At 38.1% G+C, this 17,264-nt stretch overlaps 3 protein-coding genes across 5 annotated transcripts; 2 read left to right on the top strand and 1 right to left on the bottom strand.

Moving 5' to 3' along the window:
* Positions 1-41: 41 nt before the first annotated feature.
* On the top strand, positions 42-1,306 carry LOC148937388 (transmembrane protein 218). Of its 2 annotated transcripts, none has more exons than XM_089073052.1 (3): positions 42-384; positions 886-1,048; positions 1,181-1,306. In XM_089073052.1, exons 1-2 carry the CDS (start codon positions 184-186, stop codon positions 1,024-1,026), a joined length of 342 nt encoding a protein of 113 aa, XP_088929178.1. In that variant the 5' UTR covers positions 42-183; the 3' UTR covers positions 1,027-1,048; positions 1,181-1,306. The 2 variants fall into 2 exon arrangements, with proteins under 2 accessions (XP_088929178.1, XP_088929179.1); XM_089073053.1 differs by having other exon boundaries at positions 886-1,050; positions 1,184-1,306.
* On the top strand, positions 1,306-2,667 carry LOC105430750 (thioredoxin, mitochondrial). The gene has a single exon (XM_011644439.3). It carries the CDS (start codon positions 1,306-1,308, stop codon positions 1,732-1,734), a length of 429 nt encoding a protein of 142 aa, XP_011642741.1. The 3' UTR covers positions 1,735-2,667.
* Positions 2,663-15,564, bottom strand: pcx (pecanex). 2 transcript variants are annotated; one of them, XM_011644434.3, is made up of 16 exons: positions 15,196-15,564; positions 14,462-14,708; positions 13,722-14,000; positions 13,222-13,580; positions 12,954-13,097; positions 12,570-12,817; positions 12,216-12,484; positions 12,036-12,104; positions 8,445-11,758; positions 7,882-8,343; positions 7,404-7,548; positions 7,071-7,329; positions 6,649-7,002; positions 6,422-6,534; positions 5,802-6,076; positions 2,663-5,552 (listed from the first exon to the last, which is right to left on the bottom strand). In XM_011644434.3, the coding sequence occupies exons 1-16, from the start codon at positions 15,346-15,348 to the stop codon at positions 5,271-5,273; spliced, it is 6,972 nt and encodes a 2,323-aa protein (XP_011642736.2). In that variant the 5' UTR covers positions 15,349-15,564; the 3' UTR covers positions 2,663-5,270. The 2 variants fall into 2 exon arrangements, with proteins under 2 accessions (XP_011642736.2, XP_011642737.2); XM_011644435.3 differs by lacking the exon at positions 12,036-12,104.
* Positions 15,565-17,264: the final 1,700 nt, after the last annotated feature.

The raw sequence follows: 17,264 nt of genomic DNA, 5'->3' as shown, positions 1-17,264 counted from the left end.
AAAAGCTGATGGTAATTTAATTCGTCGGTAAGGTAGCTCTCTGCAATTCCTCCGCAGAGTTGGACGATTCGCGATGCGTAATGACGCGCGCCGTAGCTGAATCGAGTTAAAGGTATATACGTCCCCCCGTTATTCCGACTGACAGTTGTCGCGTCGCTCTCTCCCGGCTTCCCTCTCGGAGGTATGACCACCCTGATACTCGGCGTCGGCGTAGGATTGTTCGTCATCCTCAGCCTGTGGGTGCTGGCCGCGCTGATATTCGTGATATCGCTGCGCCTCGAGAGGAAGGTCGGCGTGATCGCTATACTGCTCGTGAGTGCGCTCACGATTATTTTGATCAGTGTGCCGCGCGCGTCGGAGAGGCCCGCACCCGCAACCAGCAAGGTATAGAAGATCAGCGAAATTTCCAAGTTTCAGAAATCATTCTCTCTTTTCTCTGCTCATTCAACCCGAGCGCCAGATGTACGGAAAGGCCCCGACCTCGACTGAGCTCCGATTAAGCTTTTTTATGAGCATCTTCTCAATAGAACTCCTAATTATCTCTTAATAAAATTATAATTATTTTTGCTGGACAGAAATCTCGTGTTGTAAAAAAGTATCGAGTCGATCATTAATTATATTAAAACTAATGGCAATTTAGTGAGGCAACATTTAAATTGCTTCGTTTCTATTGGAAATTGAACGACGTATTCTTTTTGAAATGACAAAGGTCATTTCCGAAATTGAAATTTCCAAGTCAAGTTGATTCTTCCAATGGTTGGCTTCATTCTGAAATCGATCACAATTAAAATAGTCATAAGGATAAAAATAGTGCAACATTAAATGAGGTCATTTATATTCTGAAATAGAATTGTGCGCATGTTTAAATGGATCTTTATTTTGCAGATATACGATCGACTCTTCATCTGGCGTGTAGTACTTTTAATCTTGTTACTCATTTCATCTATAATTTCCCTTGTGGGATATATCAAATTCGGATTAGTGGAGGCTGTTAGGCCAGTCCGGATATCCAGCTGGGTTCTCTAAGCGTTATTTAAGGATCTCTTCAGTACGTTTTGAATTAATGTAAATCTTATTAACCATAATAACATTGAAACTTCTTCATGATTGTACAAAGCGATAAATATTTCTAGTAAATACTGCATTATTTATAACTATTGTAATAATTTTTCTTTTTTAGGTTTTTTTCTGCTGAGAAACATGAAGACATTCAATATATGCAAGACTTAATTTATAAATGTAACATTTATCTTTACATATAGAATCTTTAACTTATTTATTTGCATAGTAAGAAAAAAAAGAACAATGTTCTGCAGTATAAGAAATTGTATGCCGGCTATGGTGAGGCGTATTTCGTTATTTCGTCAAAATAATAAACGGTATGAAATAAATAATAATAACGAGTTTGTGAACAAAGTGATGAATGGCAACGTGCCAGTTATAGTTAATTTTCACGCAGAATGGTGCAATCCTTGTAAGATATTAACACCCAAGTTAATAGAACTTATAGAGCCTATGGACAAGATAGATTTGGCTATAGTCGATGTAGAAGAGAATCCCGAGTTGGTGCACGTCTTCGAAGTGAAAGCTGTACCTGCAGTGATAGCAATTTCAAATGGCTTAGTTGTAGATAAATTTATCGGTTTAGTTAACAACGAGATAATAGAGAATTTAATACAGAAACTAACGCATGAAGGACCAATTAATACAGAAAGTAACGATACCAAGTCGTAATCATGGTAACATAATAAATTATGTAAAAAACACATTTTACGCTTCCATTTCTCTCTATTGATTAAATGTATTTTCATACTTGTAGAGAGAATGTAACATTTTAAGCTATTTCGTCCAAGAATTATGGCCTTTTTTATCTAATCATGCTCAGATAAGCAATAGGTAAAAATTTTAGATATATATTTATGTTGTAAAAGGCAATATATATATATAAACTTAATGACGAAACTAATATATATGTAACACTCATAAATCTATTGATGTCCAGATTATATATTATATCGAAATATTTGTATTATATATAAATATTCTATGATACAGAGAGCTTGTTCAACAGCCTATATTCTTGAATCGACCAAAAATATATTAGAGATTCTCTTGAAATGTTTAAAAAAAATAATAAAAGAAATCCTAGATTCTAGAAAAATTATTATAGAAACTATTGTGAAAAAAAAACTATGAACTTGTATGAAACTTGTGATATATGTCTTTTTAGACACGACTTTTCGATATTCTCGAGATAGCTGTTCGTATCTTCAACACTCAACATTTATATATATATTATAAATGGTATATACATTTCATAGAAATCATCTGACGAGTCAAACTGATAACGAATTATATGCAATGATGATAAATTTTCAAAGTGATTCGCAAACTGCGTTGACGTATAACGATACATATTTTTAAAATACGTTTCATACACATATACATATATTTTTCTGATGTAACTTAATTTCATTTTTAATAACATAATAATAATGATTTTGATTGATGTTCAACAGATTTATATGCTAATTTCTTAAATTGTACAAAATGTATATATTAATTTCAGTAAATTGTTTAAAAGATTAGAGGACAGTTACTTCAGCGACTAAATCAAGCATGTATCTTTGTGGCAGTGCAATCGAGATAAATCATTATCTAATCAGATTTCAATATTTCTCGTTTATTATTGATCTTTGTGTACAATCAGTGTGTACGAAAGTACTGTCCATTAAAGATATAATAGGTCAGAGATAATAGATTATTATTTCACGTAACTCTGGTGAAAGAGCACTCCTCTTTCCCCTTCTCCTTCCCGCTCCCCCTTGCGTCTTTCGGCAGCAAGCGATACATAAATGTGTTACCAACAATTAAAAGACTAGCTATAATCTTTTTCATTATCAGTCAGGTGTATCTTAAGACACCATGATAAGGCAATGCTGTGATTCTGTGGTCACTTGCAAAAAACTATTTTTTCCTTCTTTCTATTTATCAGATGTATATATGCATTCATGCATACATACATGCATACATATATACATATATACATACGCGCACACACACACACACACACACACACACACACACACACACACACACAGAGGGTGTCCCAAAAAATGGCCAAGCGATCATAGAGCAGACTAAACTGAATCGAAAAGTCCTGTACCATTTTGCGATTTTCACAATAATTAACGAGTTATTAATTTATGAAAATAGTCAAGTTACAAGCGTGCGATGAGATAGGAGTGAGACACGCGTTCGCCGTCGCTAGGCACGCGTGGAGTACGCTAGGTGCACGCACGTAGAGGAAAGCGTAGTCAATGCTGCTTGTAATCAACAACTCCAAGCATACTACTTAGCCATTTTTTTGGAGACACTGTATATGTATGTATTTATGTATGGATGTATATATATATATATGTATGTATGTATGTATGTATGTATGTATGTATGTATGTATATATACGTATATTTCATCTGTTACGTGATAACGGACGCGAACAGGCTAAATGTGTATTTATGCAATAATAATTTATGTAATAATTTTTGCAAGCAACCCTGCGTTCCTTATTATTTAAATAACCAGTATCTACGTCTCCATATTCGTTTATAACATTTATAGCGAAAACAAGTGAAGCAGAAGTTGATTTACAGATTATATACAAAATTAGAAAAAAAAAACGAAAACAATTTATAACATTGTCATTAGAGTAACATTATAGATTTCATTGCCCGATGGAGCATTCACGTCAATGCATTCACACCTGATACCCTCGTCCGACGAGATGTTCATCAAATATAAATGCACTGTTAACTAACGAGTCTAACAGCTCGTGTACAATTAAGTAATGCATAAGTTCTAACTAGCTTTTGTACATGGGCGTGAAAGTGAATAAAACGACACCGCTATCTTCAGTGCATGTGGATATGTTCTGCCGGAGCGACTTTTCGCGTAGCCCCGCAAAATTATACGCTCAAGTAGAATAGATCCTGGACGCTTCGAGGTCTGCATGTGTCGCACGACGCGTATATATACATATATATATACATATATATATATATATATATATATATATTTATAATTTATCTACACTGCTTATACTTTTAAAAAAGAGAATCGTAACAAAATGTAGAAAAACACGAATGATATTTTTTTTATATACAAATATCCTATCGATGCCGCTTGGTGTCACACCCGAAATTTTGCTGTGAGCTTCACAACAAAACAGCACGTTTAAAGAGACTTTCTCTTATTTATGATACATTATTATATATATGCGTAAATAGTACACTTCTACTCTGCGGGTAAAATTCTCTTTTCTTTTCATCAACCGCCAAAAATATATACCGCATTTACATTATAGATTAGTGGAAGAGGAACGCGCCCAGACGCTACCTTTTCTCTATTAACCGATAGTAAATAATCTAGATATTATTGGGCAACAAGTATAACATCTGCTCTGTTCCGAGAGTGAACAAACTAGTATATCATCATATTATAATATACACAGTATGTATGGTACAACATGGTACAATTCGGTTTGCATTGAATAACTTGGCGATTGGCGTTTTATCTTATGCGCGAAATAACAATATATGTATCTACGATTATCTTACAAGGTGACAAAATATTCTTATATTTCTCTCTCTGTACAATCTTTATAATTCTTGCAACGTATCTACGTGTCAGGTCGAAAGTTACCCATGAAGCAAAACTCTAGCGATTCAATGACAATTAAGAATGGAGTTAAATCTGAGGATCTAAGGAATATTATCGAATTATATATTTCTAAGTACAATATCAACAAAAATGAGATGCAATCGGAAGGATTTGCGACAACATGCTAAGACACGGAGCAAATTTCATGAGCAATCCTACTGAAGCGAGTAAAAAATATTGTGAACCTTGAAAATCAAAAGAAAAAAAGAAGATGCTAGATGATGTTGCGACTAATGAAATTTGTTAATCGATAAGTTAAGAGTCTCACATGATTGAGCATGTCGTTGATCCGTGTCCTTCAATTTACGTTCTAATGGCGAGTATTGACTTCGTGGAAGTAGGTAACTAGTATACATCGTCAGTATACATCTGTTAGAGATTAATTCTCGCATTTTCACGTCTCATTAGTGTCAGGCACGCTCGAGCGAGAGTCTGATCACTGCTGAACTTTACTCTAGTCGACGCATATGCGCTATTCCAAGTCTGCAGATCGACAAAACGAGGGTATAAAAACGACAACTGTTATCGTGTCGGTTTCGGAAATACTATGCTAAACTTCTGCTCCCAAATCTCGCACGCCTTGCTCGGCTACCGGCACATATTTGTCCTCGATCTTTACAAGCAAGATGACTTTATCGACGTGCGACCGTCGATTGGGATCGCGATGATTCGGCGACCAACGGTGAACCACACAGCCCTCCATACCTCTCTCCGGTACCCAATGTTGCCAGCCGGAACGACCGCCTTGCTGTCGCATCCTTTCGTCTGGCCAAATCACGTCTATACGTCGACCCAAATTGATCGCATCGTAAACTTGATTAGGGTCTATAATCTATGTTTAAGAAAAAGCGTTTAATAATTAATAATTCATGTGTATGGAGAAAAGCATTTTCAATATCTTTTTCATGTCTTGAACATTCAATATTAAATCAAACAATTTGTAGCAATTAATAATATAAAGAAATATTGAAACTAACAATTGAATTTTAATAAAGCACAGTTTATTTCTTTTTTTTTTATTTGATGATTAATTGGAATGAAAATAATTTTCAGATATATTCCGCGATTCTATGATACTTACGCGAACTCTTTGGAAAACCTCTTCTTTCTCTAGCTTGCTAGAGAAACTTGTCTCGCTCTTTGTTTCCATTTTGATATCATTACTACTGAGCAATCCGGCCAAACTGGCGAGTGTCGAGCTGGTTGGCTTTCCAACGGAGGCCAGTGAGCCTCTGTTACCACCTAAAGAACCCGTATTTGTACGACCGAGAGAACCTCGACCAGTCGAACCACCGATTTGACAGCCAGACTCCATTGATTGAGAACCGGAGGTGTTGTGACCCGATTGAGTATAGCCTGAATTCATAAATTACTTTATATGTAAAGATAAAATATATATTAATATATTATCAGAAAAATTAATTTATTACATTGTTTAAATAATCAGATGTTAGAGAAAAAAAATTCTAAAAAGTTTAGAGAGAAATAATGGCCAAACTTTTATCCAAGTTAATTTGAAGTTTATTCCGTATTTAGAGAAAAGATGTCGTGCGAAATATACAAATCTACTTATAATCCTCCATCTCTCAATTTATTATAAATTTAATTTTTTTTTAAATGGTTATAGATTTTTAATCCTATATTTTATTTAATAATCTAATCAAATAAGAATTATTGCAAACAAATAATATTTGCAAATACCAGAGTGTATGTTGTAAGTGGTCATTGCGTATACTCCGTCATTTCCAAAGCCTCCGTCATCTTGGGAGCCAGTACCGCCCGAGGAGCAACCTTGACCACATCTTCTTCTTATTCTGGAAATGAAAATTGAATTGTTAGATTCAAAGACGATATTTACTATACTGTTGCAAAAACTAAACTTGAATCGTAGATGAGATTAAAAAATCATTTTCGTTCGTAGCACGCACCTTCTCCACAATTTCAATACAGTGCTCTTTATGGTGCCGAAAGTCAACGGTCCTCCGATTATCGAACACAATTGTTCATTAGTCTCGGCATAACTGGTCGTCAATGGAGAGACATAAATCGGATATCCAATTGGCTGATCACAGGAGCTATTGATTATGTTTCTCAGAGCCTGCTTGGCGTTCTGTATCGAGCCACGCTCTGGATTTCTGTTCCTCAGATATACCAGCTCCTGCTGCTGGCCAGCCCAGAGTCCACGGACGCATTCACGATTCATCTTGATCACTCGAAAGCTCAAGTAACGTTTGTTGAGCATTATTACTTTATACTCGTCTATACCGTCGTCAAGTACATGTCTGAAAATTTCAAACTTTCTTAATTGCTATGCAGCGCTTCCATTAATTTCCATTTGCAAAATACAAACCTTAGTGCCAACAGACTGGGTGCACCGCTCAAAACAGCGTTTCTCCAAAGTGGATCCGCTTCGTGACTAATAACGAGATTCTGATCATGATTGTCGATAGCTTCGAAAAGTGCTGGTGATTCGATGTATTGTTCTGGACTCATAAAATGATCTTGATGTAATTTCAAGGCCATCCTTATACCCTTTGCAACTACGCTACGTAATAAATCGACATCGTGCAGCACCCATTCGTCACGGACTGATGTTATTCGAAAATCTCCTGTTATCAAATATAATATTATTATAATTTCTCTACAAAATTATTAAATATCAATAATTACTATAAGATTGTACCTTTAAATAAAGCGTGTAATCCATAGAGAAAAAATTCAACGCCTGATAACGTGTTATGAGACGCAGCACCTAACACACGTCTTCCCAGCAGACTTAATGAAAGACACAGAGACACGAGATACGAATCGCGCGTTCTATCCAACGACTAGAAAAGATAATATGCTGAAATCATTTTCGGAAAAACTGCGAATTATATACAAATCGTCACCTTATTACTCCAATTTTATATAGTTTTACTTTATTAAAGTAAATAATATCTTTCTTGTAGCTGAATAAAATAATTATATCCTTTAATTTCAACTGAGATTCAAACTTTTCACTTATCTACTTGTAGTAAAAAGAATTATATTCGACGTAATTCAAACGTATTTATCCTTCAATTTAATACTGATGTACAGATAACAAAGTTGTCAAACTAAGAATTGCGTTATTGTAGTATCAAGGCGACGAAATAATGCAAATGTAATCAATGTATCACCTTATCTTGTTTACTAGCGCAATATTGTATCCAGTCGAGATAAATATTGCAGAAGCTATTCCGCGTGATACCGCTTGCACGGAAATCAAAGTCTTCGTCGATATTCACATTGAAGACCGGATCGAGATCAACAAAGTTCTTGTCGAGTGTCGGTTTGAGCGCATCCATGATGTCCGAATTCTCCAACCATTGCTTCAATTTTGGCGATTTTACGGCATAAAAGACGATACTCTTGACGTAGTAAGTAACCAGCACTTTGCGAAACTCGAACACTTGCAGCATAGAGCCCGCCGAGTTGTCGGAGATCGAATAACCCTCGAGCACGTATTTCGCGCTCGCGACTTCCCAGGCGAGCCAGCGTTGACTGAAGGCCGCATTCACGCTAAGTACGTTCGACAGATGACCCATTTCACAGCAGCAGCAATTGTCATTATCCTCGATACCTTCCGAGATCGCTTCCACCTGAAAGGATGTGTAAAGAAGTAATTAGCTTCAAGGTATAATAGGAAAAAAAAAAAAAAAAAAAAAAAAAAAAAACAGTCACACTATAATTTTCTATGCACCTCTCTTTGCTGGCAATATGTCCCTCGGAATTCGAGACCTCTCAACTGGAATGTCACCAGTCCGTTTCCCAATTGGACTATGTGTACCAGACAGTTCAAATAATCGGATGCGAGCAGAAAACAATCACCCTGCTCCACGTTTCCCCAACGGCCAAGCGCGAGATCGCCACACAGACTGTGCTGGAGGGAACGCGTGAGTTGCTCGTAAAATATCGAATTCAGATTGTTATCATCAGCGCCCAGATTGCGCTCCAGATGCGAGGACATACGCGTGTTAGAATGGTCCACCCTCCTGGTCTTGTAGTCTCTTTCCCAGAACTTGACGGGTCGCACGTAGGATGAAATGAAGATCGCACTGCCCAGCAGCGGATTCAGGGGTGTGCTGAGCATCGCCGAGATGCCGGCCTGAAGAAAGAGCATTGCCGAATGCGGCACGGAGAAGGGTTGGGCGAACGCGTGGAACGCGCTACCCCAGGTGATCTGCCAGGGCGCGATATACGTGACGACAAAACGGATCTTGAGTAGCAACTCGTAGATCTTGGCGAACGCGATTCCTGTGACAAAGTAGTCCATCAGAAAGGTTTCACTCAAGTTGCTGAAGTCCAGTTGAAAGAAGAGCACTGCGAAGATGAGGACGAGGTAGCGGGTGGACGGGTCTGAGTACGCCGACCTGAGCGATTTAAGACCGCACACGACGACGATGAGCGCGCCTATGCTCTCGCCGAACTTGTTGGCGATCTTCGACGAGCACTCGGTGAGCGCGCCGAGAAAGACGACCGGATAGAGCACGTTTCGCTCAAGAAAGCACAGACATACATAGGCCTTCTCGAACCACATGATCTTCACCGGCTCGCGTACCTCGAATTGCGCGTGTTCATGACTACGTAACACCGGTCTTGAAAGACATAGCCACGGTAGCTGCTTGCGTAACTGCGGCACGATGTAGTGCAGGAGAAAGCCCAGGCAGCTCACGATACTCCACAGCACCGGATTGAGCTCCGGTTGCAAAGCAGTGAACACCGTCGTACGGTGAATCCCAAAGGACAGGGTACCAATTACCGCGCACACGATGAGATCGTTCTTTAGTCTGGAGTTCACCGTTGAGCGTAGTTTCTCCGGCAAGGGATCCACCAGTTCGGTATCTGACATTTGCTCGCCCACTTTGATCTTCACGTCCTTCTTCCTGCCGGACGTTTTGCTCTTAGCCTCCTTATAAGTCGCGGCTACGTTGTCGGGCTGTGACGATGACGTGTTCTCGATGATTTTAGCTTCTTTCTCTTCTGCATATCTGTCCCCTATCTCCGGCGGCCACAGATTCGCCTTGAGGATGTCCCATATTACAGTGGGATCCGAAGACAATCGGCTTAGATGGTAGGATATCGCGACGAGTAGGCCGACGAATATGGAGAACAGAATGTGCTGCGAAGATTTGGGCTCGAGAAGGGCACCGTAAGCAAATCCGTAGAGGATAAGAACAGCGACTACGCTGCGGCACAAGCAGTAAAGTGAGGATACCAGACTGGTAGTCGCGTTACCGCCGAATAGGTGAATGTCCAGATGTTCACAGACGTACATGAGAAACGTATTGATCTGCGGGAAAAGTCCTAGCGAGAATACGATTGGGAAGCACAGCAGGAATATTAATAGAACGTTTCGCACTTGCAATATGAGATCGTAATCGGCGACGCGCAATCCGTACACCCGAAAATCCGACGATTTAAAGTTCCTAAGCGTCTCGTTGAAAATCAGAATCAGACTCGAGCACAGGATGTAGTACGCGGGTCTGGAAAACACTATGATACGATTGAAACCGTGTGTGGGCGATGCGGCATCGGGCTGGACTGATTTGAGTAATGAGTACTGACAGCCAGCCGTCACGAAACAAAATATGAACGCGAAAATATCCCGATAGAAACCCTGTTGAAGTAGCAGAAGACCTAAACCCGCGACTGTACCCGCTAGCAACGTGGAGATGATGGTCTCGAACACAGTCAAGTTGCGATCGAGTAGAGCCAGCAGAGCGAGACGATCGAAGCGCACTTTGATGTGTGGCAGTCTGCCGATCTTCCACTTGTAGTAATGTCTAGTTTGTTTCGGCTTGGAGTCGGAGCCATCCAGGCCGTCGACGAAACGATTCCACGATAAACTGGTGTTTATGTCAGGTTCCTGATGCGTGGGTAAAGTCAACACAGGCATGCGGCTATTGAGGTCCGATTGATATTGATTTAGATTCAGATTACCCAATAGATTCTGTAATCTGCGATTCCTGTCGGCCATCGAATCCGAGCGTGTGATTAAGGTATGATGAAATGGCTCACGCTCGGAATTCTCACCGAGCGTGCACTGATTCGAGCTGCCAGTATTCGAGGAGACCAAATTCGATGGCGGTGAGCTCTGCGTCTTGGTCTGATTGCTCGCTGGACTTGACAGCACCGGCGGCGTATCGATTATCACTGTCAGACCAGCGGAATTGAGCGACAGGCTGCTGTAACTATTGCTCAATGAATCCGCGAGTTCCCAGTTCGCATCGTAGTGTATATTTTGTGTGAGTTGCTGACGCAATAACATATTCAGCAGTTTTTCATTGTGCGGATTAGTAGGTGTTTGTGTTGTTGTCGCTGCCGCGGCAGCAGCGGCTACGTCTGAACCTTTCTCATCAAACGTGTAAGCCAGCCAGTGACCGTTATCGTCGCGAAAATAGTGCACCGCTCCCTCTGAGGTATCGTTCTGATTAGTGGCTAGGTGACACTCACCGCTCGAGATCAGACCGAACAATGCAGTTAACGGCACGACATTATCGTCGCGATTGCTGGCGATGTTGCGCGACCTCGCACGGTGACCTCTGGTCGTCCGCTTCAATCGTCCATATCTAGTTCGAAATTGTCGCTTCTCGGTATTACGACTGAGTCGCAAATCGGACGACGTGGTGTTCGACTGGCCAGGCAGATCCCGGCCGGAATTATTTAGTAATGCAGCCAGTAACGGTGACGCCGGACTCGGCAGCAACGTACTTAACTCGTTATTCGAACCGCTCGTCTGTTCCAACTTGGCACCTCGTCTCCTAGCTCTCTCCCGTCGCACCTCGAGATAACGTTTAAGATTCTCCCGTGGCTGTTCGACGCCCGACACGATATTATCGTCCGCGGCATCCGACGCGGTGAGTTTTGGACGGCTTTGCTTGGGGATCGCTCCCTGGTGACGTTTGGCGGTGCTGTCCACCTCCAGTTGCGGCAACAATTTCCGTTTCACCTCGTTCTCGATGCTGAGGGTCGTTGTACTGGATGACCCCGAATCAGGCTCTTTAGAGTGCAGATCTACGCAAATTAGTACACGATGGTATTTATTTTCTTTCATCATCAAGAAACAGTTTATAATTAACACCGAAACATCGATCGCCTTTGAATTTTATTTGTGAAGATGCAAGATTCGATTTTATTGTGAATTGAGAATCATGCGCAAAGCCGAATGAAGCGCTAAATGTGCGATATGCTCATCTACCTATCGAATGTCGTATTAAAATATTCTTTAAGTTGATAGCGATCTTCCCGAACGCGACTGTAGACCCTAAACTCTATAGTGCGTCCAACTTACAATCTGTACTAGCCGTCTGTAGGCTTTCTGATGTATCCGTATCATCAGAGCGAGTGAAAGTCCAAAATACTGGCAGCACGAATTAGAAAAACGTAATATAAGCTTGCATACAGCGAAAAATAATTGGACCAGATCACTTTTTACCTAAAAACAATCATAACGCTTTCTCGTTGAACTTACTCTTACTTGCCCACGGTTCTACCGAACAATCCCCGCTTTCAAACAGCCAGTCTATTCCGACTATGCTTCCTGAGTTGAGTGGATCTTCCGTTACTATGTTTTTGGATTTATCCTGCCGTTTCTCTTTACTTTTCTCTCCATCTGAAAACTCATGGTTACTCTGATTGGCGTTGCTGTATCTCCTTTTCACGCCTCTAGATTTGGATTCCTCCAGTAAAGCATCTCGAGAATTTGCCGAATTATTATCTATTCCGTTGTCGTCGTTAAACCTGAAAAATAACAGTGATATCAATAAGATTACATTGATATATTAAAGAGTGTATTGACATTATTTTTAATAATATATATTATTACCTCGAAAATCTATCTTCAAACCTGCCAGCACTGAGGCTTCTATCTCGATTAGATGTAGCACTCGCGTCATTTATGTTTTTACGCGTCAATAACGGGCTGTAGGAATCACGTAAACTAAACCCTCCTGAACTTTCATTAGCAAATTGCTCATCGCTTTGCTCAGCTATCGGATAAACTATCTCGGATCCATAACTGAGATACGGTAAGAGCTGTAGTTGATTCCTCTTCAGTGTGTTTTGCGGTAAAACCTTCAATATTCATTTTTATTTAAAAATTATGAACTTGCGCATCTCTCTCGTAAGATAATATTTGTAAAAAAATTTCATAAAACCCTAAATTTTTTAAAAATAAAATTTCATAAAAATAAATGAAATTTATTCATACCTTTTTAGTATTAATTGTTTCAAGACTCTGAGGATGAAGAGGCAGGTTATTGTCATCGGTGCTGCTTATGTTTTTACTAGTAGCACCAATTGTTTCGAGACTTTGCGGATGTACCAATTGCTGATGCGGTTTTTTAGTAATAACCTAGAAATTAAAAATACAGTTTCTAATTTTGTATTTTACTGAAAACAAGGCAAAACAATTTAAGATTGCAACTATATTTATATTCAATTATTTGAATGCAAGATTTACAACAAATCAAATTTACCTCTAACGATTGCGGGTGAGACGAGATCTTATTGTTATCTGCATCTCCTTTCTGTGATATGATTTCTAAGCTCTGCGGATGATCATTCATCAAGTGTGTTTCCATCGGTATGGAATTGGAATTGAGTCTGCGGACACTTTGATTGGACTTCCAATATGGATAATTGTCACCTCTATGGGAATGCTCCAATTCCAATGAGCTGGTCTGCTTTATCTGGCTCTCGGACCCCGTTTTACCGAGATTACTCTGTTTCGAGTATTGATTTCTAGAATCTTCGGATGCATGCCGGCATAATTTACGCGATCTCGGTCGATCTTCTTCTGCTATTACTACGCACTTTTGCCGCTTTAATTTCCATTCTACACGCATACATATAAACGTGTAATTATATTTCTAATCTTCTTATACACTATTCTTATACTAATATGACTAATATGACTAATACTATTCTCATATTAATCTTCTCATATATTATTAGGTATAATCGAGCATTAAATTACCATTTATAATGTTCTTAAAACGTGGTTCGTGATACTGTGCAGAAACTAATTCAGCTTCGTGTACGTTAATGCTGGTTACTATTGGTTTGCTAAGCTGCTGCGCCTCTTCTGAACTTTCCGAACTATTTTTCCTATGTATCTCCACTTTTAAATCTATAGTCGAACTAGCTTTATCCCGAGTGTATTCAGATGTTATACTATCCGCATCAGAATTTTGTATATTTGGCTCAATGAATGAGTTACGCGATGAACATTCTACAGGTGGTGTGTCTGTTTTACCTAAAAACAAGAAAGAGAGATGAAGTATTCAATTATTTTTCATGAAATATATTATTATATAAAATATTATACAAGGCATTTAATTATCTCATTAATTAAATATATTATTAATTATTTAATAATATATTTGATCATGAATAAATGTATTATAAATATATAATTAAATAAATGTGTCAAAGTAAATACATTATAGTTTGTCAAAAAAAAAAATGAGATTGATTTACTTAATAAAATAATTCAATATCATGTATAATAATTTAAGAAATAATTTATATTTTGTGAAAAATTGAATAAAATAAATTCTGTTTAAACAGATTTAAGAATTAATTTAACAGTATTTTTTATTTCAATAATTCATTTTACTTTATTATTTTGCATATATATATACATATGTTATCGTTTTATAGAGAGTCAATATGATGGCTGAGTAAAAGTGATTGTCACTAAATTATGTAACGTACCATTCAAAACTTGCAGCTCTATACCATGGCCAGTTTGATCTTGCGACTGTTCTCTAGATTTGTTGTGGCTCGCCCATTTCTTCTCCCCTTCTGACTTTTGCTGACTGATGGTTTGATTGGGTTCTTCTAAACATTCCGTGGTATCATATACACAGTGAAGAGCGTGATTCATACACTTTATCGTTCCGAAAACAGCGATGAACGACGAGCAGTATGCTAGCCAAACGTACAACGTTGGAGGAAAATACTGAAATGTGTAAGATCTTTTTAATCAATCTATCCTCTTTCATAAAAACAAATACAGTGAAATTTTTTGTTAATGAGAGCATTAAAAACTTCATTTATGTCCATTTCTACCAATGTGGAATGACTTTAATCTCAGTTTAACTTATTTTTCATTCATTTTTAGTTTTAAGAAAATTAGAAAAAAATAAAGAATAAATAAAATCAAGACTAAAATTGAAAGACATTGGTGGAAATGGACTTTAACATCAGAGCGTGTTAGATAATTGTAGGTCATGTGGCAGCCGTTTCTTTTGATTTCTTTCGAAAGTGGCGCGAATCCAAGGACGAAACACGACGGATCGTTTGTCGGAGATCGATGTGAATCTGGTCGTTCGTTATGACAAGCCTCGCAGAAGAAAGCCGACTTAGAGGAAACCGAAGCGAATCTCAAAATAAACGGCCGCGTGGACGGAGAGGAGCGTGTGTTCTCGTTCTCTCTTTCGCTTTACCAGGTAGATCGTGAACGGCAGGCAGAGCAGGAACAGCCAAACGTAGAGGTGGAACGTATTGGAGAAAACGTCGAGATGCGGATCGTAAAACCAGCCGCCCGTCAGGCTCGCCCAGATGCCTTGTCTCAGGATCTCCAGCGTTTGCGAACCCATGCTCCCAGTGGCCGAGGTAACCGAGCTGCCTCACCATCTTCCCATAACGTCTTAACACCCGACGATTCTGCTCGCGGTCGCGCTCGATGTCATCAGCTCCACGACACGGGTAGACGCGTGACGTACGGCGAGACGACGTTGCATCTTATTTTGTGTTCCCGTTAAATCGATGGATCTGGCGCACACACGACTCAGTCGGAGTCACCACCACCACCACCACCACCACCACCACACCAGCGCAGGTAGATCTGCTCCCTCCTGAGAGACCGGAGATGCCGCAACGCCATCTTCCGTGACTCGCCTGTACGAGATATTACTTTGTGTCGAAATTCCATACATTTGGAATTACCCTTAGCAAAACGGATTTCTGCACTACCGACAACAGAAAAGGAAATTAACTCCAAAATATGCATATCAATAATTTTGACAAGAACGAGAGATGGAGATAGATAGGTATTTTAAATTTTAAAATTACAATATTTAGAGTTCCATTAGTGAAATACGCGTACTGAACATTTATTTGATTTTATTCTCCTGATAATTTTTGGATTATTGAGAAATAATTTTTATCAATTTATATCTATTTTTTATTAAGCATATTGAATAGTTAGCAAATGTTGAAAAAATTATAAAATTATGTATGTAAAAACTGATTTGCTGAATTCCTAATTACTGACATCAATATATTTTTTTATATACAATTTATTCTATTGACTCTTAGAAATTTTTTCTTTATTAACTAATCTTTATTAAAGCATATGCATTAATTTACCATTATTTATTTACCATACCTGTAAAAAAACAATTGTTATAACTTCAAAGATAAAATTATAATTAAAAATTAATTTAAAAAAAATTTTAATTTTTGAAAATAGACAAAATAGAATGGAAATATAATTAAGTAAGGGACGTGATATAAATTAGAATCGCTAAAGTTGTGATTTTAAAGATTCTGACATTTTATATACATATATATGTATATACATACAAAATTCATACAATATTCAAGAAAATTAAAACATTTCCGATACAATATCAATGATATATGTTATGTTATTTATACGATCTTTCTTGGGATTAAATATTCATTATGCCTCCTGAAAGTCCTCACATGTTCAATATGTCAAATCTGAAACAAGAATAAATAAAAGTTTAGTTTCACACAATAAAACAATAAAAAAATATTTAACTTTTCAGAAACTTTTATAAATTATTACAATTTGTATTTAATGATAACAAATATATATTGGCAAATTAAATAAACAATAATACATTAATATCCATCATAAGTAATTTATATGTAAATTAAATGATAATAAATAGAATCATTATACATAATACCGCATTTTCTGTTTAATAAATAACGAAATGAATTAAATTTCCATTATAGTTACTATCAATAAATGGAATCGAATTCAAATCTGATCGAATAACTTTAACATAAAATAAGATAAAGTTGTGTGACATTACATTAATAATTATTTCAATCTTGCGTGTATTGTTTCGTCGCATCTTATGTCATCAGTTACATTTCTAAATCAATAGGACATCTCCAAAACATAAATAGACTTTTCCGTATCTGCCTCAGAAGCATCATTTGTCTCTTCTTTCGCAAGAAGACGAATTAATCAGCTCAATCGCGATCAACCATCACCGATTACGAGTCGCGCTCTTACAATCTGAAAGCAAAACCGCAGTAAGACATTAAACCATTCAGCGGGGGTTCCCCGACGTTCACTTATGTGTGTTTCGCAGTCACGCTTACGAAAAAAACTCCCCCACGCTTTCAAAAAAGCACTCGCTCCACACTTGTCTAGCGCAACTTCTCTCGGCGCAGTGCATCATCATCATCATCATCATCATCATCATCATCATCATTATCATCATCATCATCATCCCACCAAATTATCCTGCAA

This window comes from Pogonomyrmex barbatus, unplaced genomic scaffold, assembly GCF_055798465.1.
Source record: "Pogonomyrmex barbatus isolate J1 unplaced genomic scaffold, ASM5579846v1 scaffold14, whole genome shotgun sequence".
Classification (NCBI taxonomy): Eukaryota; Metazoa; Arthropoda; class Insecta; order Hymenoptera; family Formicidae; genus Pogonomyrmex; species Pogonomyrmex barbatus.
This window is presented reverse-complemented; position numbering and strand designations above follow the sequence as displayed.